The sequence below is a fragment of the Geotrypetes seraphini genome, chromosome 8, assembly GCF_902459505.1.
Source record: "Geotrypetes seraphini chromosome 8, aGeoSer1.1, whole genome shotgun sequence".
In the NCBI taxonomy this organism is placed as follows: Eukaryota; Metazoa; Chordata; class Amphibia; order Gymnophiona; family Dermophiidae; genus Geotrypetes; species Geotrypetes seraphini.
In genome coordinates, this window is record NC_047091.1 from 105,769,278 (window position 1) to 105,796,167 (window position 26,890).

The following is a 26,890-nucleotide window of genomic DNA, read 5'->3' on the forward strand; positions in this document are numbered from 1 at the left end:
AGTGCATTGGGTACTAATTAACTTATTTATAAATGATCTGGAAATTGAAATGATGAGTGAGGTGATTAAATTTGCAGATGGCACTAAACTGTTCAAAGTTGTTAAAACGCATGCAGATTGTGAAAAATTGCAGGCAGACCTTAGGAAATTAGAAGACTGGGTGTCCAAGTAGCAGATGAAATTTAATGTAGACAAATGCAAAGCGATGCACATTGGGAAGAATAACCCAGTTACCAGATGCTAGGGTCCACCTTGGGGGTTAGCGCCCAAGAAAAGAATATGGGTGTCATTGTAGACAATATGATGAAACCTTCCACCCAATGTGTGGCAGTGGTCAAAGAAGCAAACAAGATGCTAGGAATTATTTAAAAAGTGATGGTTAACAAGACCTAAGAATGTTATAATGCCTCTGTATCGTTCCATGGTGCGACCACACCTGGAGTATTGTGTTCAGTTCTGGTCTCCTAATCTCAAGAAAGATATAGCGGCACTAGAAAAAGTTCAAAGAAGAGCAGCCAAGATGATAAAGGGAATGGAACTCCTCTTGTATGACGAAAGACTAAAAATGTTAGGGCTCTTCAGTTTGGAAAAGAGATGGCTGAGGGGAGATATAATTGAAGTCTACAAAATCCTGAGTGGAGTAGAACGGGTACAAGTGGATTGATTTTTCACTCCTTCAAAAATTACAAAGACTAAGGTACACTCGATGAAGTTACAGGGAAATACTTTTAAAACCAATAGGAGGAAATATTTTTTCACTCAGAGAATAGTTAAGCTCTGGAAAACATTGGCAGACATTGTGGTAAGAGCGGATAGCTGATTTTAAGAAAGGTTTGGACAATTTCCTCGAGGAAAAGTCCATAGTCTGTTATTGAGAAAGGCATGGGGGAAGCCACTGCTTGCCCTTGATTGGTAGCATGGAATGTTGCTACTCTTTGGGTTTTGGCCAGGTGCTAGTGACCTGGATTGGCTGGGCTTGATGGGCCATTGATATGACCCAGTAAGGCTATTCTTATGATTTTATGTTCTTAGGATTGGCTCAGTCAAGCCAAGCATGGCCTTAGACTTCTCCCCTTTGTATCCTGGGATACGGAGGGAGTAGCCCAAGGCCTTGATTGGCTCAGATGCCTAAGGCACCTCCATTTTGGACTGGCATGCCTACAATCTGGACGGACTGAACTTCCCTCCTGCTCCAACTTCTCTGAAAAGGTATGAGGGGGGATGGTTTGGAGCATGGCGGGGGGGGGTTCGGCGGACCTCTGGTGGCAGGAGGGAGTGCGTATCTTTCCTGCCCTTTTTTTGGGGGGAGAAAAGGGGGAGGATAAGGAATGTTTGGGGGGGCGCCTGGTGCAAGAGTGGGCCTTGGTGGCTTGAGGTAATGGACATCCATCCTGCATTTCACTGCCATGGGGAGGGGAGGTAGTCACCATGGCAGGAAGGAGCAGACATCCCTTTATTATTTTTCTCACGTGGGGGAAGTGGGGTTGGCATGGCAGGAGGAAATGGGCACCCCTCCTGCTATTTTTGTCTTGGGAAGGGGGGGACGGTGGCGAATGGCAGGAGGGAATGGCCATCACACCTGCTGATTTTCACTAGCACTGGGGAGGGATTACCGGTGCTGTGTTCGTTGGAGGTCATTGGGGAGGGCCGTCATCTGCAGAGGGGGGGCTTTAAAAAAAAAAAATAGGGCAGATATTGTGCATGCTTAACTTGCACAGCATCTGTGCCCATTAAAAAAAGAAAAAAACAGGTTTCCTCCCCCAGACAGCTCAGTGACAGGAGGCTTTCCCCTGCCTCTCAGTTGTTCGGGCTCTGCGCATGTATGAGACTCGCGCTTACAGTGATCCATCAGATCAGAGTCAGGGATTACTGTGAACATTCACATGAAAATTTTTAGCGCATCAATAGCTCTTTCTGAATCAACTAGAAAATCAGATCAGTGCAGACCCATATGGTCTTACCAGTCCTCTTGAGCCAGCATTAAACTGAGAACACCCAGCATCATTTTGTTTACATTACATTACATTACATTAGTGATTTTTATTACATTAGTGATTTTTTATTCCGCTTGTGCCTTGCGGTTCTAAGCGAATTACAAATAAGAAGATATCTGGACATTACCCAGAGAATTATTTAACAGTGGTTCATGTACATTCCAAGATATAGTTGATCCCATGGAATTACGTAGTGAAGATTAACAGTACAGTGAAGATTAACAGTATTTTCGGGTAGCAGAAGAAGATTACCTAACATTGAAGGAAGAAGTTTATTGGATACATGTGGTAGAAGCTTATTTTGGAATCTGGATAGTTTTTGGTAGTTATGGTTCGAGGGATTGACTTATGTGTTATTCACGGGGGAGAAGGCATGTATGAGTGGGAGGAGATTAGTAATACATTACATTAGTGATTTTTATTCCGCTTGTGCCCCTTATATCTCTTTTTTCTGGACTCATCTGTAAAAGAAATAGGGGCCACTCAGCAATTAAATGATTTGAATCCATGGACTCCCCAGTACAAAACAGGACCATATCCCACAGCTAAAAATAGGGATCTATTTTTTTCTCTTTCCTGAACTCAGCTATAGCAGTCAGGGACAACCCAGCAATCAAAAGATTCAAACCTAGGGACTTCCTGCATATAAGACAGCAATATAACCCACCAAGCGGTGCTCACCTGATAACACCTCCCCCCCCTCCCTATTCTTTCTCCACCTTATACCTGTATTTCCTGGACTCAGCTATAAAGTAAGAAAAGACAGACCCCAAATTAAAGGCTTTGAGGCCTTCCACCACCAAACCAGACCATATCCTACTGAGCCACCAGTAAATAGTTAATAGCTATCCTCTTTTATCTTCCCATAAACCTTTCTTCCCTTAAGTCCAAATTTAAAAAAACAAGGGACCTCCTTTACAGTGACAAGGTTTAAACCAGTTATCTTCCCCCTACACAGCAGAGACTCTTCGCCAAGCCACCAGAGAGGCGAGTGTGGGGTGCTTTTATTTTCTCTCTTAATATTTAAACTTCCAGAAAGGAAATGATGGTCACCATCACAGCAGCCCGAAACAGCCTAGCCTGAACTCCCCAACCATACATGTAAATGCCTAAGGGCTTCTTTTACAAAGGTGCGTTAGCGTTTTTAACGCATGCACCGGATTAGCGTGCGCTAGCCGAAAATCTACCGCCTGCTCAGAAGGAGGCAGTAGCAGCTAGCGCACGCTATTCCGCATGTTAAGGCTCTATCACAGCTTTGTAAAAGGAGCCTTAAATGTTAGTTTGTATGTAGCTGAAAAGCAGAGCAGATGCAGAGCTAGCATAACTATTAGACAAAAGACAGCAGCCTCTGGTAAGGAGCAAAAAGCTGATGCAGTCAAACAAAATAAACTCAAGGAATCATCAGCATATACTTTTGTCCACAAAGAGAGTAGGATGGTTTCACATGGTCAATTCATGCAGATAAACTGAAATCATTTTTTAGGAACTGATCTCATCGAGACTAATGTTAGAACTAATGTTGGGAAAATTCCAAAAGGTGCCAATTTTATTCCTATTTTATAACGGCAACTAAGGTGCCTACATAGCTTTATAAAACAGACTTTACAATGAACTTCTGTAGCACGTAGATCAATGTCTCTCAAACTGTGTACCACGGCACAGTGGTGTGCCACGAGAGATTCCAGAATTTGTACTTTATTTTTAAAAATTCCTTTCACTAATGCAAGAATCTGTCAATGTTATGAGCGTTTGTGTGCGTAGAGATACAGCCGCCCAGACAAGCATCATTCTTCGATGCGATTGGTCCTTGAAAACTATCAGCAAGTAATTTTAGTTTTAATTTTTATGCAGTAGTTATCCTTGAGCAACAAAGCAATCAAGGCTTTGTTACTTATTTGGATCTTATTATCTTTGCAAACTTGGATTTACAGCTCTGACAAATTAAATCGAAAAATAAAAGAAAATGACTGCAGATGGTGCTTGTTTGCTTGTTGACTATCGAGCTGCATATCGAACTCAAAAAACAAGCGCATCCATCGCATTGATTAGCAATTCTATCTACTTTAGTTTCACCATTGTTACAATTATCCATACATAGCTTAAAGAACTTTAAATAAATAACTCTCAAATTTAATTTTTTGTTGGTTTTGCAATTTATAATTTTAATTATAATGTGCGACAAAAAATATTTGCTCCATTTAGTGTGTCGTGAAAAACACGTGCTCCTTTTAGTGTGCTGGAGCTTAAAAAATTTGAGAGACGCTGAGATAGAGCCTCTCACAACGTTACTTACACCTGCTCCAAAGAAGAAATAAATGGGTGCATGTTTTCTATGTATGCACACTCATTTTGTAAATTGTGTTGGGCAGAGTTGCAAACCATACGCCTAGGAATGTCTAAACACAGAGAGCCCGATTCTATATATGTTGCCTAAAAAATCAGCAAGCAAGCACAATTCTATAAAACTTATGTGTATCATATAGAATCACTCTTGGTGGTGCTTAGGCAGCACTATGTGTCATAACCTTTAGACAAACCCATTTAGGCCAGGTTTTTCTTGACCTAAAAGCCTGCGCCTAATTTGTGCACACATCAGCACATAAGTCAGAAACTTGCACATAACTTTAAAAAAAACCATCCATGATCCATCTTAACTACACCCATGTTTAGATACACGCACTGGACAGGACGCATAACTCTTTGTGCTATGCACATATCAAGCTGTGCATGTAATTTTCAATTAACATTGGCTATGAGTTGTTAATTGGCAATTATCATCACCAGTTACGCCTATTATCAATTAAGCTATGCACATACATCATCTACACATGCCAATGTATGCACATAACTTTAAGGATCATAAACAGAATTTGGGGAGATTGTATAAAAATAGGCAAAAAAACAAAGGAGACAGACACCTCTGTATAGACAAAATCCAATAGACAAGAGCAGAAAGGGCCAGATCTTCAAACTTTAATAGCAACCAAATTAATGAGTCCAATCAATCACTCATAAAAACATTTGCCAAGTCTTAGGACTTGATACGCAACGTGTTTTGGCTAAAATGCCTGCATCAGGCATAGGCATAGAGGGCATAGGATGAAGTTAAGAGGTGATAGGCTCCAGAGTAATCTAAGGAAATACTTTTTTACAGAAAGGGTGGTAGATGCATGAGGTGATGGAGACAGAGACTGTGTCTCAATTCAAAAGGGCCTGGGCAGTGGCGTACCAAGGGGGGGGGTGAAGGTCCGCCCCTGGTGCACGCCTTGGGGGGGTGCACAGTGCACAGCCGGCTGTTCTCACTGCCTCTAACGCCGGCCTTGCAGCTCCGGACTTTCCCACAACTGCTCCCCCCTCTTCCCCGATCGCTATTATTTTAAATGTTTTGGCAGCCGCAGCGCTGTATCCATCGGAGGAGACTTCTAACCTCGGCCTGCCCCGGAACTCTTCCTGCAGCAGCCACCCGCCTAGGCGGGAACAGGAAGTTGCTGTTGCAGGAAGAGTTCCGGGGCAGGCCGAGGTTAGAAGTCTCCTCCGATGGATACAGCGCTGCGGCTGCCATAACATTTTAAATAATAGCGATCGGGGGGGTGGGAGCAGGTGTGGAGAAGTCTGGAGCTGCAGGGCCGGCGTTAGAGGGACTAAGAGCTGATGGTGCTGCAGGGTCCCACGTGGGGGGGAGGGGAGGGAGGAAGAAAGAAGAGTAACCGAAGCATTGGCAATTTGGGGGGAGCAGGTGTGGGGAAGTCCAGAGCTGCAGGGGAGAGTGTTGCTGTACCCAGCTGGGGGGATAAGGAAGATAAGGGAGGGAATGAAAGGAGATGCCAGGGCTTGGAGGGAAGGAGGAAGGTATGCCACACTAAGGGAAAAGGAAGGGGGAGATCTCAGAGCATGGAGGGGGAGGGAAAGATGGAAGGAAAGGAGAGAAATGCCAGAGAATTAGGGAAGGCAGATACCAGACTATGGGGTGCGAAGGAAAGAAAGGAGAAGAGAGAGATGCCAGAGCATAGGGGATGGGTTAGTGACATAGAGAAAAAAATGGAGAGGTGGCAGAGCTGAAATCAATCATGTACAAAGGAGAGAAGGGGCACAGGATAGATAGTTATGAAAGGAGCATAGAAAGAAGGAAGATGTTGTATGGAAGAGAGAGAAGGCAGACATTGGATGGAAAGGGCAGTGACTGGAAGGGGCAAGACAGAAGGTGAACCATAGATGGAAGGGGTAGAGAGAGGGACAGACACTGAATGGAAGTGTGGGGGAGAGGAGGGACAGCCACTGAATGGAAGTGTGAGGGAGAGGGGAGGAGAAAGAAAAAAGGGCACATGCTGGATTGAGGGACGAGGATAGAGTTAGATACTGGAAGGGGTGAGGGAAAGAGGTGGCAAGCTTTAGGTAGACAGTAAAAAAGGGCATTGATGAGAGGGTAGTAAGAACGTAATCTAGACAGATGCAGAAAATAAATTGAAAAGGAAAATGAGGGAAAAAAGGGAAAGAGATTGCAGAGGAGAGGTGTGGGAGAGGGAAGGAGAGGAGAGAGATGTCAGACCAATGGGGGTGAAAGGAGAGATGGAAGGGGGAGACATACAGTTTCTGGAAGGGGCATAGAAGGAGAGAAGATGCCATATAGGGGAAGAGAGACGGCAGACAGTGGATGGAAGGATGAGAGTTACAAGAAGATGAGGAAAGCAGAAACCACAGAAGACAAAGGTAGAAAAAAAATTTCTATTTATTTATTGCTTTAGGTCTCCGTTTCTGTGGTGCACTGTATGCAGAGTCCAGCTTCTTTCTGGTTCAATTTAACCTTTGTCTATGTATTTCTATTTTATCCCCCCTTTTACAAAACTGTGGAGCGTTTTATAGCGCCAGCCGTGGTGGTAGGAGCTCTGATGCTCAGAATTCTATGAGCGTCAAGAGCTGTTATCACCATGGCTAAAATCTACACTACAGTTTTGTAAAAGGGGGAGGGGTTAGTTTGTGATTACATATTCCATACTAGGTGAAGGTGTTCTGTGTGTTCGAAAGACATGGTTTTTTTGTTAGGCTTGACTGCAGGATTGATCTGTACTAGTCTGGCTTGTTTAGTTTTACAATAGATGTATTGATGTTGTACTGCTCACTGCAGTATGAAAGATGCTGCCTTTTCCTAGGTACTCATGTGTGACGTGTGGCTTGTTACTAAAAATCATGTTTTCTGTACAGATGGGGGGGTGTCAAAAAATGATGGGCCCCGGGTGTCACATATGCTAGGTAGGGATAGGCACATGGGACAGAGACTGTGTCTGAATAGACAGAGACTGTGTCTGAAAAGACGGAGACTGTGTCTGAATTCAAAAGGGCCTGGGGTAGGCACATGGGATTTCTCGTAGAGAGAAAGAGATAATGGTTACTGCAGATGGGCAGACTAGATGGGCCATTTGGTCTTTATCTACTATCATGTTTCTATGTTTCTATGGGATCTCTTGTAGAGAGAAAGAGATAATGGTTACTGCAGATGGGCAGACTAGATGGACCATTTGGCCTTTATCTGCCATCATGTTTCTAGTTTTGTAAGGATGAAGGTATAGAATGAACAGGAGGCACGTTGAGCAGGCATTTTAGCCAAAATACGTTGTGTGTCGAGTCCTATGACTTGTCAGATGTTTTTATGACTGATTGATTGACTCATTAATCTGAATTGAACTTCTGATTGCTATTAAAGTTTGAAGACCTGTCCCTTTCTGCCCTTGTCTATTGTATAAAAATAGGCATACCCTTGTACACCTAGTTTTTGCAACAGTGAAGGAATGGGATGGAGCAATGGACTTGCAGCGAAGATCAGAGGAGTACCGGAGGATTAAATCCCAACTTTATTGACGTCTCCGCATGAAAATCAAACACAGAGACATGTTTTGGCTAATGGAGCCTGCATCAAGGGCTATGCGATCTGAAGGTGCCATGAATACTTACCAATTGTAAGGTTAATCCTTAAATTAAAACACAATAAACAGGAGTGCTGAACAGAAACACAAAATTCTTGCAGTCGATTGTGTTCCTGTTCAGCACTCCTGTTTAGATTATTGTGTTTTACCTGAAGAATTTAAGGATCAACTTGACAATTGTTAAATGTTCACAGCACCTTCAGATCGCATGATCCCTGACATAGGCTTCATTATCCAAAACAAGGTCTACTGTTGGGTCATCATGTGGTTGCCTTATGGAGACTTCAGTACAGTTGAAATTTAATCTGGTTCTCCTCTGGTCTTCACTGCAAATCCACTGCTCTACCCTACTCCTTCACTGCACCTTCGTGGTAGTTCCCTACCAGCTGCTCTGCTTGTTGCACCTAGTTCATACACTCATATATCCACATACAATTTTGTAGGAACCTGTTTCTAAGGGTAAAATAAATAATATGTGTGGAAATAGCTTCATGAAATTAAACCCATTCTGTTTATAAAAACAAAATAAAGTTTAACATTTAAAAGTATGAATACCCCATTATGCATTTTTATAACATTATTCTGGGAATATTGATGTTGGGATGATCATAATTGTTGAATCTATTATCAAAACATATTTTTGAGAGGAAGGGCCCAAGAGACTGCAAGATAATTGAATAAGGTGCAAGACTAAAAGGTTCACCTTGGGTGCCTATTACCCATACATTGGCCCCAATAATTTCACTTGTGTTTTTGAGTTGAAGGATGTTTGTGTTTGTCCTTGGCTCATTTGCTGTTTCCCTTACCAGAGAAAAGACAGGACCTCAACTTGTGTTAAGTGTGTTTGGTGTCATCTGTTCCTTCCTGGAGCCATCTTCCTTCACCTGAGGCCCTTTTGCCTTCTTTTTTCATTTTTTTTTTTGACTGACAGGAGTTTCCATCTGGTATTTTTTTTTGACTGGCAGGAGTTTCAGTCTGGTATTTTTCTTCACGCCTCTTACTTCTTCTCTTTGTTCTATTACAGAATTTACTCCAGTTCGAGGTAAGAGGATCAAAAGCCACTCATACCAACAGTTTTTCAATCAATAGATTTCTCTCCTTTCAGTTTCCTGTTTATTGTAGTCCTTACCAAAGTGCAGTGTGCTGCTTTTTGTCTCTCCTGTCTATCTTTGTGCCCTTTATTATTATTTAACATGTGTTTTCTTGTTAGTTGTTTGGGTGGGTTGTGTGATGGCTCAAAAAGTAGTCTGTATTCAGAAAAGTCATCTGAGAGGTAGTGTGTCTTGGAAGCTGAGTATTACTCCTCTGTGAATTACACCCTCAGCTTTATTACAAGATATAAGACTCTTGTCGCTTCTGCCCCTTATTTTTTGGTATGCTCAAATTTAATCTGTCAGTGTTGTCAGCATTTGGAACAGAATGAAGAAAGCAAACCAAGCATGCTCACCATGTAGTCAGTCAAAACCTAACAGGCATCTATGGTGCTGTGGAGGGCGCATTCACAGCCCTTAGAAAGAGGGAAATTGCCATTGTGCATAGGTAATACCTAGTGGCTAAGCAATGGATGCACACGTACCAAGCTCATGAAGGAGCTACTATGGTTTGTAAATCTCAGCAGACGATAGTGTCTGTAATGCCTTGGTAAGAGGAAGGGTTAAAAACAGAGAAGGCTTTTGATGCTATAGCTCAGTAGTTCAGTTGGATGTGACCCAAATCTCCTTTTTTTTTATAATGAATATCTTTCTGACTACACCACACAAAGCATACCTGTTTATTGACCCTTTATGCTACTGTTTTTTCAATTGTGATATTCATGGTCCCATGACGAGACATTTTGGTTTCACTTTCAAGGCTCTAATTTTAAAGGCTATTCTTGTCATTCCTGCATATAAAGGTGATGACCTAAGAAAATGGTAAGTTTGTGCAGGAAGCTTAATGCTGAACCTCATACAGCTACATGGGTGACATTTGTTTTTGACTCCTGAAATGGAATTGGTGACCCTTTTGAGATTTGCTGATTTGTTGTCCTCTTCACGGGCCAGTTGTATACATCAACTAAATAAGAAAGTTTTTTTTATTTTGAACATTGTACAAAAATACCTTGCAGCTCAACTGTCCAAGTGGAGGCAATGAAGGGCTGGTTCTGGTGTCCTGGTTTCCAATTGACACAATGCACTTAGATTATTGTAAGAAATAGCTTTAGGTTTTTACCTAAATGTTCATTTCAGGTTCATTTCAGAAATCCTGATGCTGGACAGATCTTGAAAATGGCTCTGGGGATGTTCTCATATAATGGTTCTTTGGGGGGGGGGGTGTTATTTAATAAAAGTTATTGTCATTGCTTGAAGTGTTCTTGAATTAGGAAAGTACAGGGATCACTGCCTGAGGCAGGTACTGGTACAGGTACTGGTAGATGGCACCCGCTCAGGCTTAAGTATTGTTACTGGAGAAACTGGCACCGAGCCACTATTATTACTCTCTGGCTGAGTACAATTTTGGTTCTGGTAGTGGCAGTACTCCATAGGTTGTGTACCAGAAGAGCAATAATGGTCTTGTTCTAATTTTGTTTTAATGTCATTACTACCATTTTTCTCTTTCTTATCAGGTGCCTTGCAGATTGAAAACAGCGATGAGACGGATCAGGGGAAGTATGAGTGTGTGGCCACTAACAATGCTGGAGTGCGCTATTCTTCACCTGCTAACCTTTATGTGAGAGGTAGGGAGCACCTCAGCTCTGCAGACAGGATAATGCATTAAGCTGAAAAGATGCCCTGCCCCTCAGGGTTCCTTACTTAAGAAGTGAGAAGTTTGCTGTGGAATAGATTGATGTTGGTTTACAGACCTCAGCTTCTTGGAGAAAGGAAAGCCAACCAGTTACAGAGCTCTGGCAGTGAGAAAGACTAATGCCTCAGTATGGGCTGGGCGCCAACCTGTTGTTCCCTAAATGTATTTACTCACTGTTTCTCCCCACCCCCACTTACCAAGTACACAGACACTATGGCTCAGCTCCATCCCTCATGAATACTCAACATTTTGCACCACATAGGTTTAGCTCCACTCTTCACATATATAAAATTCTGAGCATCACGTAGGCTGAGTCATGCTTTTTGCTCCCTATTACTCTTGCATGATAAATAACCTAATAATTTAAGAATAAATAATGTGTGCTCAGTTCTATGTGCACGCCTTCTGGTGGAGATGCCATTCCTGGGAAAAGATGCCTTAACCATGGTGGTAATGTGTCAGTTTATCTGCTAAAGGAATTGCTTGTTTCTTGAAAATCCACCTGAATTTTTAAAGTTTTTTTAAAATCTGACAATAACCAACTTGTCTTCTCTTCTCTAAATTTAATTTTACTCAAGAGTAGTTCAAACAGATCATTTTAAAGAGATAATTGTGCCATGATTCTATTTCATAAAAAGTGAAAAATCCCTTTTAGATTGAGATAACTTTTCCTCCACCATTTTTAAATTAGTATAGCATTGGTAAAAGAGGCCCCATGTAAGTACGGTTTGCAGATCCATTATACAAGTGGGCAGAAGGTTGTGCTCTTCCACCCATGAGAGAGAGGGATGTAAGCAGAGCTCTTGTCATGGTACAATGACTTTCGTATGCATGTTGGCTCTGTCGCTTACCCTCTCACTCGCTTTGTCTCGCTGGTGCTTGCTCACTTCTTCACTCTTTTACCCAATTGTATTTCGTTTCCTGGCTCACTTTACTTCATGATTTAATACAGAAGGGAGGTTAAAAACAATTAAAAATTTTGATAGATGTTCCTGTTGCCTGCTCTGATTTGGCTTTTATGCACAGCTTGTGTTTTGCAAAGCACTCTTTACAGGTCAAATTAACTGTCCAGAGTCTCTTGGTTGATGACAGTTTTGACCATTGACAAAATCCTAGTACACCTGAAGAACACTGGATTCCAACTTCAGATGGGGCATCTATACTTGTTGCCCCAAAGGGGGGAGGGAAATTTATGTATGAATTTAAGAATTGTTTCATATTTAACAAATTTAAGAATATAAATTAGGGTGACAATGCAAGCGTTCACCCTACTGTCCAACCTTTGGGTTTATCTTAATATGTCTATAATATTTTCCTCATTATCTCTTGCTTTTGGTTTTTGTTGAATGTAACAAAAGTAGAGAAGATAATGTGTTTCTTTGGCTAGGGGAGGGACAAGAAATGTCAACTTGAAATATATTTAAAAAGAGTTCCCATGGTGACTCCTGAGCTTAGCAGAACCTTAGTGATTTGATTGACTTGTCTGTGTTCACAAGTTGAAATACTTTGTCTCTTTAGAATCTCTGTAAGTTACTGCCATAAGAAATCTATCTTAAAAAAAAATAAGTATAAGACCTGATCTTTTTGTAGTCATTGAAACTCAGTGGGCAGCAGTATTTGTGCCCAGCTCTGGAGTGTATTACCCCTGCAAAGCCTGTCATTGATATAAGATCTAGGGGGCTTGGGGAGAGTGGTTTGGTGTGCCAGGCTGGTACTGGGCTAATCCTGGGGCTTCACTCAATCTTTACAGGATCAGCCTTTACCTCTTGCTCCTCAATCACTGACCCCTCACTATCCCACCAACCTGGTTCCCCCCATTTCCCACTCTCCCATCCTGAGGAGCCTGACTGGTCTGTGCAAAAAAAAAAAAAAAATGAAACCATAACAAAAATCCAGCCAGGCAGGGAGGGAAAAGTAATAAAAAAGAATTGAAAACAGAAAAAAGGTTGTTAGTTATTTTTTTCTAAGTGAGAAGAAACAAAAGAATCGCTTTGCAGCTGAAAGCCTTGAGAAGGCCTTTTTTACTCTCTCTGTGTTTCCCCTATTTTCTCTCTTCTCCTCATGTCATTGTGTTCTGCATCAAACCCCCTTAACATCCCTCAGAGCTACGAGAAGGTTGGTGTGTTTTTTTTCTTTTTTACTTTCTTTACCCGCATTTTTACATTCTTAAGAAAAGAAAAATAAAGCAAGAAATCTTTAAGATGAGTAAAGCCCGCTTGTACCTGGGCCTCTAATACCGAGATGAGTTGCATTGTGAGCCTCTATGCATCCTTTGGTACTGTTGCTGGGGGTTTTTGCATTTTACGTCGTCATGGTAACTTGGCGCTTGGACATTGAGCCTGATGCATGATGGGAGAATGTAACTATCTTCTTTGCATGACACTTTATATTTAATAACTTTTTACATATATAATTTTAAGTTTATGTTTTTATTTTCACTTTTGATTTTCTTTTGGTTTATGGCTATGCTGTGCTTTGCTATATTGTAAATAGTTGCTGCATTTTTGAAGAGCCAGTGTTCCTGCTCTGTTTTAGTAAATCATCCCAGGCTTAAGGAGTCACACAGCTATAACACCTGTTCAAGAAATCTGAGAGTTCAGGGTATAGGAGTGGGTTGATGGAGTAAGGGCTCATTTATACTGTAACTAGGAGAGATGAACCAGTCACTTAATTATGGTGCCTTGTCCCCATTCCCTGGTGATTCTTTAATTTTTCAAAAAGGATAAAGTTTAGTGTTTGTTGCCTAGCAGACAATTTATATAAATGCACATCTCTAAAAATAGTAATACTCAGCCACTGTCCATATCACTAAGGAGACAATGATACAACTTGATGTATTTAAGAAGTTGACTTGGTGGCTTCAATTTGCAGATTTATGACCAGATTTCATTCAACTGGGTAGAAGATAGAACCGTATCTGTGGGAGTTTTAATCAACAAGGCAGGGTATGCAGTCTATGGAAGTTTGCCTCAGCCTGCCTGTGGCATTGAGAGTCTCTTCACCAGGCTCTACACGGCACCGGGCCATTTTAATAAACCACACACTTGTAGACTCTTATAGAGAATTTAATCAGTTAGGTTGCGTGTATAACTTCTATTATTAGCTTTTCCCAGCAAGTCAGTCACTTGATGAAATCAAACTCTGAAAAGGGGCAACTAAGCAAGTGTATATGTGCAGGCATGTGTGTGTATGTGTATGTCAGCCTGAAGAGAGAGTCATCCAATCCGTCAGTCCTTCAGCAGGTTTGCAGGGACCATGGTCAACCTGCAATCCAAATTCATGGCCTCTCCAGTCTCCTTAGGACTTCTAAGTCTGTAAACCTTGGCTTCCCCCAACACTTTTATCCCCCCTCATAGGCCAGCTATATCCTCACTGATGTGCCCTAGAACAAATATTTACCAGACTGGACTAAAATGATAGTCTCCATTTCTGCCTCTTGTGATAAACTTTCCTTGAAGTGTTGACCCCATCTTCCAACTGTTAGCCACTACTGCTAAGTGTGTCTCTCCTGATTTCCTTTTTACAGGTATTAAAGTTGCGTGATGATATGAGAAATCCAGTGCAGAACTGAGAAAAGTATAGTCTCCTATCTTCCCAACTCTCTCCCTCCTTTTCTTGTCTCTTTCTGACAGTTGAGATATACAGTACATGCTATACTGTTCTTGAACCTTTTTCTCTGAAATATTCTGGTGTTTCCATCCTTTACCTCGGATTATTTTTCTTGCACATTCTTTCTGTCCGCTTAGGGTATATAGTAGGATTCTGTACCCTTCTCTCTTCCTCACACTAAGGAAGCAATCCTGTTACTGGGTGCCTTCCTTTTAGAATGCCATGTGATGAGAGCTTATTCTGTACTGGCATTTCAGTGCCTAGATTCCACTATAGAATATTAGCAATACCCAGCATTTGTGTGCCTACTGTTAAACCAGCCATGGACCTGGTATAACTGTAGTCACACAAATATAGAAAGGATGGATGAAACTTACAATATGCCAAGCCCCACCCATCTGAATGCTCCCTGGCAATTCCCACTTAGGTTCCTACTATCATTTTCATAAAAACTTACTTATTTGAGAATGCATTTAATTATGTTGTATTAGTTATTACTGCTTTTTTTAATTGCATTTTCCTTGGATGAGGGATAACTGTTTTGTGATCCACATCAAATCTATACTGAAATTTGCAGAATACAAAAGACAGTTTGGGGGGGGCTCATATTCAAAAAAGATAGACGTCCAAAAGACAGTATAAACCAGCACTTGGATGTCTTACTAATCAAAACATCCAAGTGGGCATTTTCGAAACTGACATTTTAGACATCTTTCTGGTCATTTTGTCTCCAGTGCATCTAAATTATAAGGGAGGCGTGTTTTGTACGGAATTAGCACTTGGACATTTTACAGCGATAATCAAACATTTACAAAATATCCAGGGCACAATTTGGATATTTTGGAGTAGATCTGTTTATAAAACAAATAAGGGCCAAAAAGGTACCCAAACTGACTGTAGGGATGAAAATATGTCCTCCACACACTCCCTCAGTAGTCACTGACCCCCTCCCACCTCCCAAATATCTGCATGAAATGGTACATACCTGTTTCTATGACAGCTGCAGATACTATGGCAGTCATGGTAGCTCTGCAAACATAGAAGCCAGCTCTGTAGATGCTATGAGTGCTTGAGCACTCACAAATATTGAACAAACTTATTGACTGTGTCCAGGGAGAGGTAATTTATGTCGGGTTTAGCAACCCCCAATAATTTTGAAAAGTTGGCTCCTATGGTTGCAAGCAGGTTTCTGGAGTAGTGCTGCCCAATTCACTGATTCAAATCGATTCACTAATTTACTTCAGTGAATCAATTTGTTGTGCAAAAAAATCGGACTCACTAATTCAGTGAGTCCTGACATTCCTCTGGTCCTCCTAAAGCAGCAGCAGTGGCAGCGGCAGTGGCTGGCCAGCAAAGGCAACGCTTTGAACAGGCTGCTCATGGCCTGCCCCACTGGGGCCTGCCCTTTGCTACGTCACTGATGACACGACAGAGGGAAGCCCTGGCGGGGCAGGCTGCAAGCAGCCTATTAAGAGTGCTGCTGCTGCTTTAGGAGGACTGAAAGTATTTCAGGACTCATGGTGGAGGAGTCAGTCAGGAAGTGCTGCACGTGGGGATAGGAGAGATGGAAGGCTTCTGCACAGTGGGATGGGAGAGAGGGATGGAAAGCTGCTGCACAGGGGGGAGAAAGGAAGAATTGTTGGACATGGGTTGCAGGAGATGAAGGGAGAGATGCAACAAACAGATATAAAGGGGTGAGAGGGAGAAATTCTGCACATGATGGAGGGGAGGGAGACATTACATTAGTGATTTCTATTCCGCCATTACCTTGCAGTTCAAGGTGGATTACATAAGGAGTTATTTGGACATTTAGGAATACATAAGGAGTTATCTGGACATTTCCCGTGGTATTATGGAGTGGAGCGGGTTGCTATTGGGGATTGAGATGATTCTTGCTGTGTTAGTTTGTCTTTAAGGATTTCAGGGTTTTTATTTCTTTTCTGAAGGTTTTGTAGTCTGAAGTCGTGATCAGTAAATTGGAGAATTGGTAGTCTAGTTTTGCTGCTTGAGAGGCCAGGAGGCCATCATACATTTTTTTTTGTTTGACGTTTCTGATTGGAGGGTGCGTGAATGGAGTGTGGGTTCTCCTATGTCTGGTTGTGGTTGTTTGGATTAGTTGGTTGTTCAAGTAGGCTGTGCAGTCTCTGTTTATGGTTTTAAATAATAGACAATAGAATTTGAATAGTATTCTTGCTTGTATTGGGAGCCATTGTGAATCAAGGTACGCCGCTGTGATATGGTCGTGTTTCCTTAGTGAGTAGATAAGTCTCAGAGCTGTGTTTTGTATTGTTTGTAGCTGTTTTATCATGGTTGCAGGACAGGGAAGATAGAGGATGTTGCAGTAGTCTAGAAGACCCAGGACTACGGACTGGACCACGAGCTGGAATTGTTTTCTGTCGAAAAATTTTCGAGCTTACCTTAGGTTTCTCATGAATGCTAATGATTTCTGTATTGTTTTGTTGATTTGTGGCTGGATGATACAGCCTCTGTCTATCAGCATTTCCAGAAGTTTTAGAGTGGGTTGAATAGGGTATATGATTGAGTTTATTACTAGGTTTGTTATGGTTGGGGTTTTGTTATTTTCGAGGAGGATGAATTTTGTTGTGTCAGGATTCAGTTTCAGTTTGTGCTCTTTCATCCATGTTGCTATTGTTTCTAGTGTTCTGTATAGTGTGTCTGTCATGAAGGGCACTGGTTGATCAAAAGAAAGGAGAATGGTGATGTCGTCTCTATAGCTATAGGAGGTTAGACCTAATTTGTCTAGGCAGGTACCGAGGGATGCAGTGTAGAGGTTGAAGAGTGTGGGAGAAAGAGAAATGTTGAACATAGGGTTGAGGGCAGGGAGAGATGGTGCATGGGGAGAGAGAAAGAAATTTTGCTCATGATAATTGAGGGGAAGAAGGGAGAGATGCTGCATGGGGGGAATAGAGAGGTTTGACCCAGGACACAAGGCAGGGAGAGAGAGAGAGAGAGAGATGGTAGACATTGGGAAAGAAACAGAAATGTTGGATATGGCAGTGGAAGGGAAGATACAGAGATGGAAGATGGATGGCGAGTAAGGAGAAAGAAGAAAATGTCAAATGAGCAGAAGACAAACAGAAACCAGAGCCTGGGACCAACATGATTTGAGTAATAAAATGACCAGACAACAAAAGATAGAAAAAATATATATTTCTATTTTGTGATTATGATATGTCAGATTTGAAATGAGTATCCTATCAGAGATGGTGTTAGACATAGACAGCGAGCATGAGCTAGGACCCTGCAGATAGAGGAAAAGTCTTTTTGTTTATTTTGTTTTAACCACAATGCCGGTGTGGGGTTGGAAAGGACAAAGAGGGGTGGGGTGTGAAGAAGCTACAAAATAAACCTGCCAGGGAAAATCGAATTGAAAAATCGATTCAATAGGCCAAATTGATTTGAAGATTTTTTTCCCTGAATGGGGTAGCACTACTCTGGAGTAGCCTTGTGGGCAGTGAAGTGGATTGTAGAGAAGGGGATCCAGGCCCATATGCCAACCTAACTAGTACACTTATGGTAGAAAGTCTGACCCCACCAAAAATCCACTGACTGCCATATAGGTGACACCTGCAGGCATAAATGCTATTGGGGTGGTAGATAGGTGGATACAGTAGGTTCTAAGGGAGTTTTGGAGAGCTCACCATATAATGTAAAGGGGTTATGGTGAGATGTGTACTTGGTATCCTTAATGTGAAGTTCACAGAAGTGTCCCCTAAGGTGCCCCACTGCTCTCCTGCATGTCCATTAAAAATGCTAGCCCCTCCTAACTGCAGATGGCTTAATTTGGACGGGGTGTTTTTTTGTTTATAATGTTAAAAAAAACCTTAGATGTCTAGCTGGACAAAACATCTAGCTGGGCCTTTTTTTTTTTTTTTTTTTTAAAGATAGATGTCTTGTGAGTTCAAAAATGGGCATTTATACGACCTGATTTTTGGGCGTTTTTCTCAAAACATCCTATCCCCACACCTCCCGGATCCCTCCACCAAAATGGACTGCGGCAATGTCCGCACACTTCCGGCCAGGGCACTGGATTTAGTGTGCTGCTGGCTGGAAAGTTTGCAAGACACTGCTCTAGGATATTATGGAATTGTGTATTATGTGCCTCCTTTTTTCCCCTAGGATAGAGTAGTATTATGGAATTGTGTATTCAGTGTCAGGAGGGTCCCTTGGTGCATTACCTTTCCTTTTTCTCTTACATTACATTACAGTCATTGTTTATATACCACGTTGCAGTTTACAAATTTTTAAAAAATGGAGACATATTCCAGAATTACAACCAAAATAAATAAAATACCTAAATTAAAATTAATTCTCTTGTTGGACATAGAAGCCTATGAGTGCTAAACTGGGGCACGTGTCAGTTCTGAACGTTGGTCAAAAGGCATGGCTGCATCCAAAAAATATTGGCGAGGTGGGAGGGTTCTAATGAAAAAAATTGCAGGAAGAGAGTATAGTTTGCAGTGGCGTACCTAACATATGTGACTCCCAAGGCCCATTATTTTATGACACCCTCACACCCCCCCCCCATCTGTAAGAAAAACATTATTTTTAGTAACAATCCACCCCCCCATCTGTATGAAAAACATTATTTTTAGTAACAATCCACATGTCACACAAGAGTATACCTAGGAAAAGGCAGCATCTTACATACTGCAGTGAGCAGTACAACATCAATACACCCATTGTAAAACTAAACAAGCCAGACTAGTACAGATCAATCCTGCACAATCAATCCTAACACAATGTTTGAACACAGAAAACCTTCACCTAGTATGGAATATGTAATCACAAATTAACCCCTCCCCCTTTTACAAAACTGTAGTGTGTTTTTTAGCCATGGTGGTAACAGCTCAGACTCATAGAATTCTGCGCATCAGAGCTGTTACCACCACAGCTGGCGCTAAAAAACGCTCTACAGTTTTGTAAAAGGAGGAATAAAATAGAAATACATAGGCAAAGGTTAAATTGAACCACCAAGAAGCTGGACTCTGCATACAATGCAACACCACAGAAACAGCGATGCATCTCCCCTAAAGCAAAAAAATTAATGAATAGAATTTTTTTTTATACCTTGTCTTCTCTGAATTATGCTTTCCTCATCTTCTCATCACTCTCCTCCTTTCATCCACTGTCTACCCTCTCTCTGCCCCTTCTATATGGCATCTTCTCTCCTTCTATTCCCCTTCCAGAAACTTTATGCCTCCCCCTTCCATCTCTTCCTTCACCCCCATTGGTCTGGCATCCATCTTCTTCCCTTCACTCCTCCAATGGTCTGTCATCTCTCTCCTCTTCTTCCCTTCCCTCTCCCACACCCCTATGGTCTGGCATTTCACTCTCTCCTCTCCCTTCCCCCCACTTTCATCAGCATGTTCCCCCTTTCTTTCCCTCCAATCCAATTCCATCCAGTATCCTTTCCCCACACACTAATTCCATCAGTATCTGCCCCCTTTCTTACCCTCCAACCCAATTCCATCAGTATCCTTCCCCCTTATGTCTCTCTCCCCTTTCCCTACACACCAATTCCATCAGCATCTGCCCCCTTTCTCTCCTTCTACCACCCTTCCATATCACCCTGCCCCTTTCTCTCCCTCAACCATCCTTCCATACTACCCTGACCCCCTTTCTCTCCCTCCAGTATCCATCTATGCTCCTCTCTCCTTCCAAACCAAGAAGGTCCCGCGATGACTGCCTCTGCTCCGGAAGATGTAAGTGACGTCGTAGGGGTGGGCTGGCAGATGCAGGAAGTTGCGGCAAGGTCCCACGATGACTGCAGCTGCCGGTCCACCCCCTCCAACATCACTTACGTCTTCCTCAGCAGAGCTGGCAGACGCAATCATCGTGGGATCTTCCTGCACTTCAGCACAGCTGCTGACTCTGCTTCAGAATAAGTACGGCAGCCGTGCTAAGGTGCAGGTGCCATTTAGAGCAGCGTGGGAGGTTCTGGACCCGGCCAGCTGTGCACCCCCCCTAGGGCTGATACCCGGGGCGGTCCGCACCTCCCACCCCTCCCTTGATACGCCACAGATAGTTTGAACTAAGAATAGTCTGACACTAACACAGCATCTAGCATCCTTCTATATAAGACAGTTGGCCTCAGGTAGAGAATATTGAGTTTAAAGGAAAAAAAAAGGTTCCATATACTACATAGGTCCCTATCCCAGGAAAATGGCACATTGATAAAATAAACAACCTATTATTGGTTGTATTCTCAAGTGAGTTCCCTATTATAACTTTATGAATGCCTATCAATAAAACACTGAACATTAGTTTCAAGAAATGCCTCAATGAATTTGTGGTCTAACCATCCATGCTTCCACAGTTTGTTTCTATGGATTATTACTCTTTTGATCTTCAGAAGCAAAAAGCAGAGACCATCCTCTCCAAGCAAAGCCTTCCTAGTCAATGAATTTTATTGGCAGGAAATAGGAAATGGTAGCTAAAAATGCCCTCGCTCCCTTAATGTCCCTTTGGTGTTATCAAATTTTGTTAGATGACAATATTAAGGCCTCCTCTCAGTGATAAAGGAGAATCTTGTACTAAGTTCAGCTTTATGGATTTTATAGTCACCAGCACTGCAGTGGGTGGGTGAAATCTGGGTAGTGCAACCACCCAGCTATACAAAGAACAGGCATTAGTGTCTCAGTGTTGAAACTAACTATTCTTATATATTCTTAGGTTTAGCGTGAGAATCAAAATCTGGATTCATTTCCAATCAACCCAAACCTGCGTTCAGGTTAGCTTGCTGGTGTGTGTGTAGAGAAGAGATTCTAATGTCCTGCATAAGACAATAGTAGAATCAGTGAGGTGGAAAAAACGGGGGAACTTAGGTCTTATTGGTGGTATATTCTTAGAGAAATACTTCCAGTACAAACAATGGAGAGGATCCAGAAGGCATACAAAACATGGGTTTGTGTAGGTGGCTAAGGTTGTCTCCAAAACCCACTTTCCAATGGTTAAAGACTAAAATTCTGCTTTTTAGTCACCTGTGCTTCTGCAGATGGATTTCTCAAAAGCACCTGGGAAGTAGCTGTACTGTGCAGGAACAATGTGCCTTGCTGAGTATAGAGAAGCTTGTCTGTCTGCCTGCCTGCTTGCTTGCTTGCCTGTCTGCCTGTGTCTCGTACACCTTTGCACTGCTGGTTTCTTTGTTTTAGGGTCAAAATATTAGATTACACCTTGTCAATTTAAAGAAGAATGAAAAGTCCATGCTAGCATGCGTTATAGCAACTACAGTAGGGCTGCTTGAAATTCATATGGGTTTAGGTGACACTGCTGTTCTACCACATAACCATCCGAATGAAGCAACCGGCCTGTCAGTCAACTAATGCTGTACTTAAATTTAAAGAAAAATGACAGTGCTAAACGCAATTCCAGAGATGGTGAAGACTATGGACCCCTTTTATCAAACTGTGCTAGAAGTTATTAGCGAGGGCCAGCGTGGTAAATGCTTCGATGCTCAAAGAATTCCTATGAGCACTGAAGCACTTACCTCACCAGCCAGTACTAAAAATCTCTAGTGCAGCTTGATAAAAGGGGCCTGTTTTTTGTTGTTTTTTTTATTACATCAGTTATGGATGTTGATCTGTTTAGAATGACCTGGCATGAACAAAAGAAAAAGAAAGGTGAGAAGGTATCTCTTGTCCTTCAAGGATCTTAATTCAGACCATGAGAAAAATAGCACCAGGAAAAAAGGAAACTTGAGATGAAAGGAGGAGGAGCAGAGGGAGTAGTGAAGGAAAAAGCCCTAACGAGGTACTTTTAGAATTCCAAGAGAAGCAAAGAGGGAAGAATGCCAGGTGTAATCTAAATGTCACTAATAATGTAGAGGCTGCACATTATTTTGGCAAACCCTACCTTCCTCCCACCCCTCCCCACCTCATTTTGGAAAAAGACGGAATGGCTTCTGTCTCACCAAAATGGCCGATAATGTCCGCCTTCTCTCGCCTCATTTGGAGCAACCTGCTTGCTGAGCGTCAAAATGTGCCATCATTTAGTTACTTGCTTCAAAAGCTCACATTACCTTTCTTCCTTTTTATGTTTCTCCTTCCCCCCCCCCCTTTAATTCTTTTGGGTTTTGTTACTGTGAATCAGGGCTTGAAACGCTCAAGTTACTGCTTCCTACCTATAAAACTGGCACCACTAGTACCCAGGCTGTCAGTGGCTGATCTATTACTTAAAAACCTTTTTGACAAATGGCTCTCACAGAAAACAACTCCAGGAACTCCCTTGCAAAATGAATGCATGAAATGAGAACATATTGAGGAGGCCTTGATTTTTAAAGCTTGGTTCTACAAATATCATTTTGATATACTGATTGGATGCAGTGTCCTCTCTGCCCGCCCACCATCCCCATCCTATTCTCTCTTAGTAGATTTAGAGAAATGAGGCCTGTGAACATATGTAAGTTCAAGTCAGTTTTACCATGACCCTTTGTCTTTGCTTGGTCTGAACTTCCACGAGCAACTTCTTTTAAATACTAGGAAAAGACTTTTATGCAGGAGGCTTGTGGTTGAAACAAATGCTACCATTGAAAATATGAGGAAGAGATTGAAAAAGAAAGGCGGATTAGGGATGGGAGGGAAAAGGAAGGAGAAGCTACTCCTTGGACTTGCCAAATGAGAGTCCTTAATCAAATCTCCTTCTAAATTATTCCCATATCTTAAGCAATTATATAAAAAAAATGTTAGCATATAAAAATAACTATATTTAATCAATGTTTAACCTATGAGACTTAAAAGCACTGTGTGCATGAAGAGGAAGTATTTGTCTCATTCTTATTATTGTGCTACCATAGACTGGGAATGTTGCAAGGGTCTTCATTTCATAGCACCTTAGGGTCTTTTTATTTGGATTTATTAATCACCTTTATGAAGAGATTCACCCTCTTCTTAGCCAAGAGCACTTTAAAAATACTGTATATGCCTTACTTCAGTGTTTTTCAACCTTTTTACCCCCTTGGACCGGCAGAAATAAAAGAATTATTTTGTGGACCGGCAAACTACTAGGACTAAAATTTAAAAACCCTGTTTCCGCCCCATCTCCGTGAGCTCGGTCACCTCAGTAACTATAGAAAAATAGACAAATATAGTGCAAAATATAGACAGCAGATATAAATTGTCAAAACTGAAACGTTTTGATCACTAAATTGAAAATAAAATCATTTTTCCTTCCTTTGCTGTCTGGTGATTTCATGAGTCTCTGGTTGCGTTTCCTTCTATCTGTGTATCCTTTCTTTCGTTTCTTTCTTTCTGCACTCAGGCCCAAAAATTGTCCCTTTCTATTCCCTCCCTCTTTCCTTCCTATGTCCTTAGTGCCCCCGGTGCCTCCTTACCATGTCCTTAGTGCCCCTTCCTGTCTTTAGTGCCCCCAGTGCTTCCTTCCCATGTCTTTAGTGCCCACAGTGCCTCCCAAGTCCTTAGTGCCCCTTCCTATGTCTTTAGTGCCCCCAGTGCCTCCTTCCCATGTCCTTAGTGCTCCCAGTGCCTCCTTCCCATGTCCTTAGTGCCCCCAATGCTTCCTTCCCATGTCTTTAATGCCCCCAGTGCCTCCTTCCCATGTCCTTAGTGCCCCTTCCTATGTCTTTAGTGCCCCCAGTGCCTCCTTCCCATGTCCTTAGTGCCCCTTCCTGTCTTTAGTGCCCCCAGTGCCTCGCTCCCATGTCTTTAGTGCCCCCAGTGCCTCCTTCCCATGTCCTTAGTGCCCCTTCCCGTCTTTAGTGCCCCCAGTGCATCCTTCCCATGTCTTTAGTGCCCCCAGTGCCTCCTTCCTATGTCCCTTTCACTGCCTTCAACACTTTGTCCCACCTCCACCCCCAAAGCCAGCCTGTCTACCTCTCTTCCTCCCTTCCTGGCCAAAGCCAGCCTGCTTGCCTGCCTACCTCCTTCCCTCCCTGCTGTGCAAAAAAAAAAAAGCCTCCCTCCTTCCTTTCCCCGTGTCGGCTGCCATCTTACCACCCTTCTGCTGCTTCTGCTAAAGCCGACACAAAGTCTTCTTTCCAACGTCAATTCTGACGTCAGAGAGGACGTTCTGGGCCTGCCAGGCAGCGATTGACTGGCCCAGAACGTCCTCTCCGACGTCAGAATTGACGTCGGAAAGACTTCCTGTCGGCTTTAGCAGCAGCAGCAGCAGCGTGGTAAGATAGCAGCCAACCCAGGGAAAGGAAGGAGGGAGGCTTTTTATTTTTTGCGCAACAGGTAGGGACAGGAAATGATCGCCTGTCCCGTTGTCCCGAAGCTGTGTGTGGGGACAACGGGACAGGAGGTCTGAAAACGGGACCTATGATCACCTTAATCTTGCCGGCCCTGCACGGATCAGCAGAAATTTTCTGCGGACTGGCACCGGTCCACGGACCGGCGGTTGAAGAACAGTGCCTTACATGATATATCAAGTATGGAAAGCTTTAAAGTGAAAGGTCAAGCTAAAGACATCATAGACTTCTCTGTCTCCTATGCACAGATTAATTCACCATCATTAAAACAGAAGTGAACCAAATTGGAGGAGATCTTGTGCAGACCATGGTTCCAGCTACTCTCTGTAAATACGTTTCTCCTATCCCCTCCTCCCCAACTCAGTCTATGGGTATACAGCTTCTAATTTCTTATTTTGCTTGCCTTCAACTCTTTGCTAGTCTTTACCTGCTCTATGTTCCTCCCCTTTCTCGTACTTTTCTCTTTTCTTATCCTTTTTTTTTTCATACTTGCCTTTTCTCTCCTTTCATCCCTTCTTTCGTCCCTAGTGCTCTATCATGACCTTTCAGTGAACTGTCAGTGCTGAAAAACTGTGGTCTGTCCTTGAACAAGAATCAATCTGAAGCAGCTGAACTCAGGAAAAGAGAGGCAGGATTACAAGTGAAGAGACCCAGAAGCCTCTTGAAATATCAAACCTGCTCAAGGCTACAGAGCAGAAATGCACAGCCTTTCCTCTCCCACTTCATCCACATTTTACAATGCTCGGCAAGAGAGGGGAAAGGATATAGTGAACATGAAAAATCCTGTCCTTTGACATATTGTTGTGCCACAGAAACAGAGTGACTTCTCAGTGACAGCTGTGGAGCAGCTGTTTGTAGCCTGCCCGTGGAATTTTCTAAGCTCACTTCTGTAATGAGAACTTTGTTAATTTTCCCTACAAGAGAACATTGCAGTGACAAAACTTGCACCCTGGAAAAAATGTGCCCAATTTGTTAAAAAAAAAAAATTTCTTACAAAGACATATAGGGGCCGTTTTATAAGCAATTTCAGCACATAGAACAGAATTATACATGCTCAGAAAGGGGATTTTAAAATCATCCTTTATAGATACACAGAAACATAACACTGGTCCTCAAATATGCACATGGGTTTAGACATTGGCATATCAAGGGCACCCCAGGTGCGGGGAGCTCTTGGGTGCTGGAGCATTTGCGGGTCTGTGGTCCACCTGTGTGCGGCCGTCAGCTCCACAGACCTCCGCCCCCTCTGTCGTCAACTTCCTGTTCCAGGATGAGAGACCAGCAGAACCAACGGCCATGCACAGGCAGCCCACATCCCCACGACCAATCCACACACCTTCCCATTGCCTGGAAGAGGGTATCAAGTTTCAAGCTTCTTTATTTTTTATATACCGTCTATCAAAATAAGTGTCTAAACGGTGTACAATATAAAAAATTGCAAAAAAAAACCCAATTAAAATAAATAAATACAATATTTTATCAAATATTAAAAAATCCTAGACGAATTTAGGTTAACGTACATGAAACAGAAGGAAAGTAGGGGAGGGAAAGATTGTTTAAAATACATCGAAGTAAAATTAGTAAAAAAGGGATGGTAAATGGGGAGTGGTAAAAACATTAGGATGGAATGACACGGTGACAAAATTCATCACCGTTCCCGTCCCCGCGGATAACCGCGGGAAATAATCCCATGTCATTTTTTAGTGTCTATTTCAACCTCAGTCCTTCTACACCAGCATTCTTCAAAGCGAAGCTTGAGGGTCAGTGGTTGTGGCCATTCATATTCTGATTCTTCCATCTCTCCTTAAAGAATGACATGATGATGGTTTCCCGCAGTTATCCTTGGGGACGGGAACGGTGATGAATTTTGTCACCGTGTCATTCTCTAATGGGAATCACTTCAGAGGAAGCATTAGATGTTTCAAAGCTTCACTAAGATCAAGGGATTAAGAGATGAAAACTCTGCCCCGGGTTTCCACCCTGACAGGTATGCCACTGCTTATAGAATGCTAGCACTTACAACTGTTTTTGACTCCAATAATTGGCATTCACGCGTGTAAGTGCTAGGTGCTATAAAGCACACACCAAATTCACTTGGCTTATAACTAACTGCATGGGAGGCTTAAAAATGGGCAGAGCATGAGGGCTCATGGCCTTGTTGCCACATTGTGTGTGGAATTTCTAAATTAGTATTAGTTTATGTGTGTTGCATAGTACACTTTGGTGCACTAACTTAACACCACCCATTAACCTGCTGTAAAATGGGTATACCAACAAGCTGTCATGCTAGTATTCTACAATGGCTTCGGCACACCCTGAAGTCGCTTTGGAATTGGCACTAAGTGTGTCCCACTATG

General features: G+C 42.4%; 1 protein-coding gene across 20 annotated transcripts in view; it reads left to right on the forward strand.

The window, feature by feature from the left end:
* Positions 1–26,890, forward strand: part of PTPRS (protein tyrosine phosphatase receptor type S) — a 532,810-nt gene that overhangs the window by 351,435 nt on the left and 154,485 nt on the right. For all 20 annotated transcript variants that reach the window (XM_033953845.1, XM_033953844.1, XM_033953846.1 and 17 more), the window contains exon 6: positions 10,518–10,628. In XM_033953845.1, the coding sequence (XP_033809736.1) occupies positions 10,518–10,628 (111 nt within the window). The remainder of the gene's footprint in view (positions 1–10,517; positions 10,629–26,890) is intronic.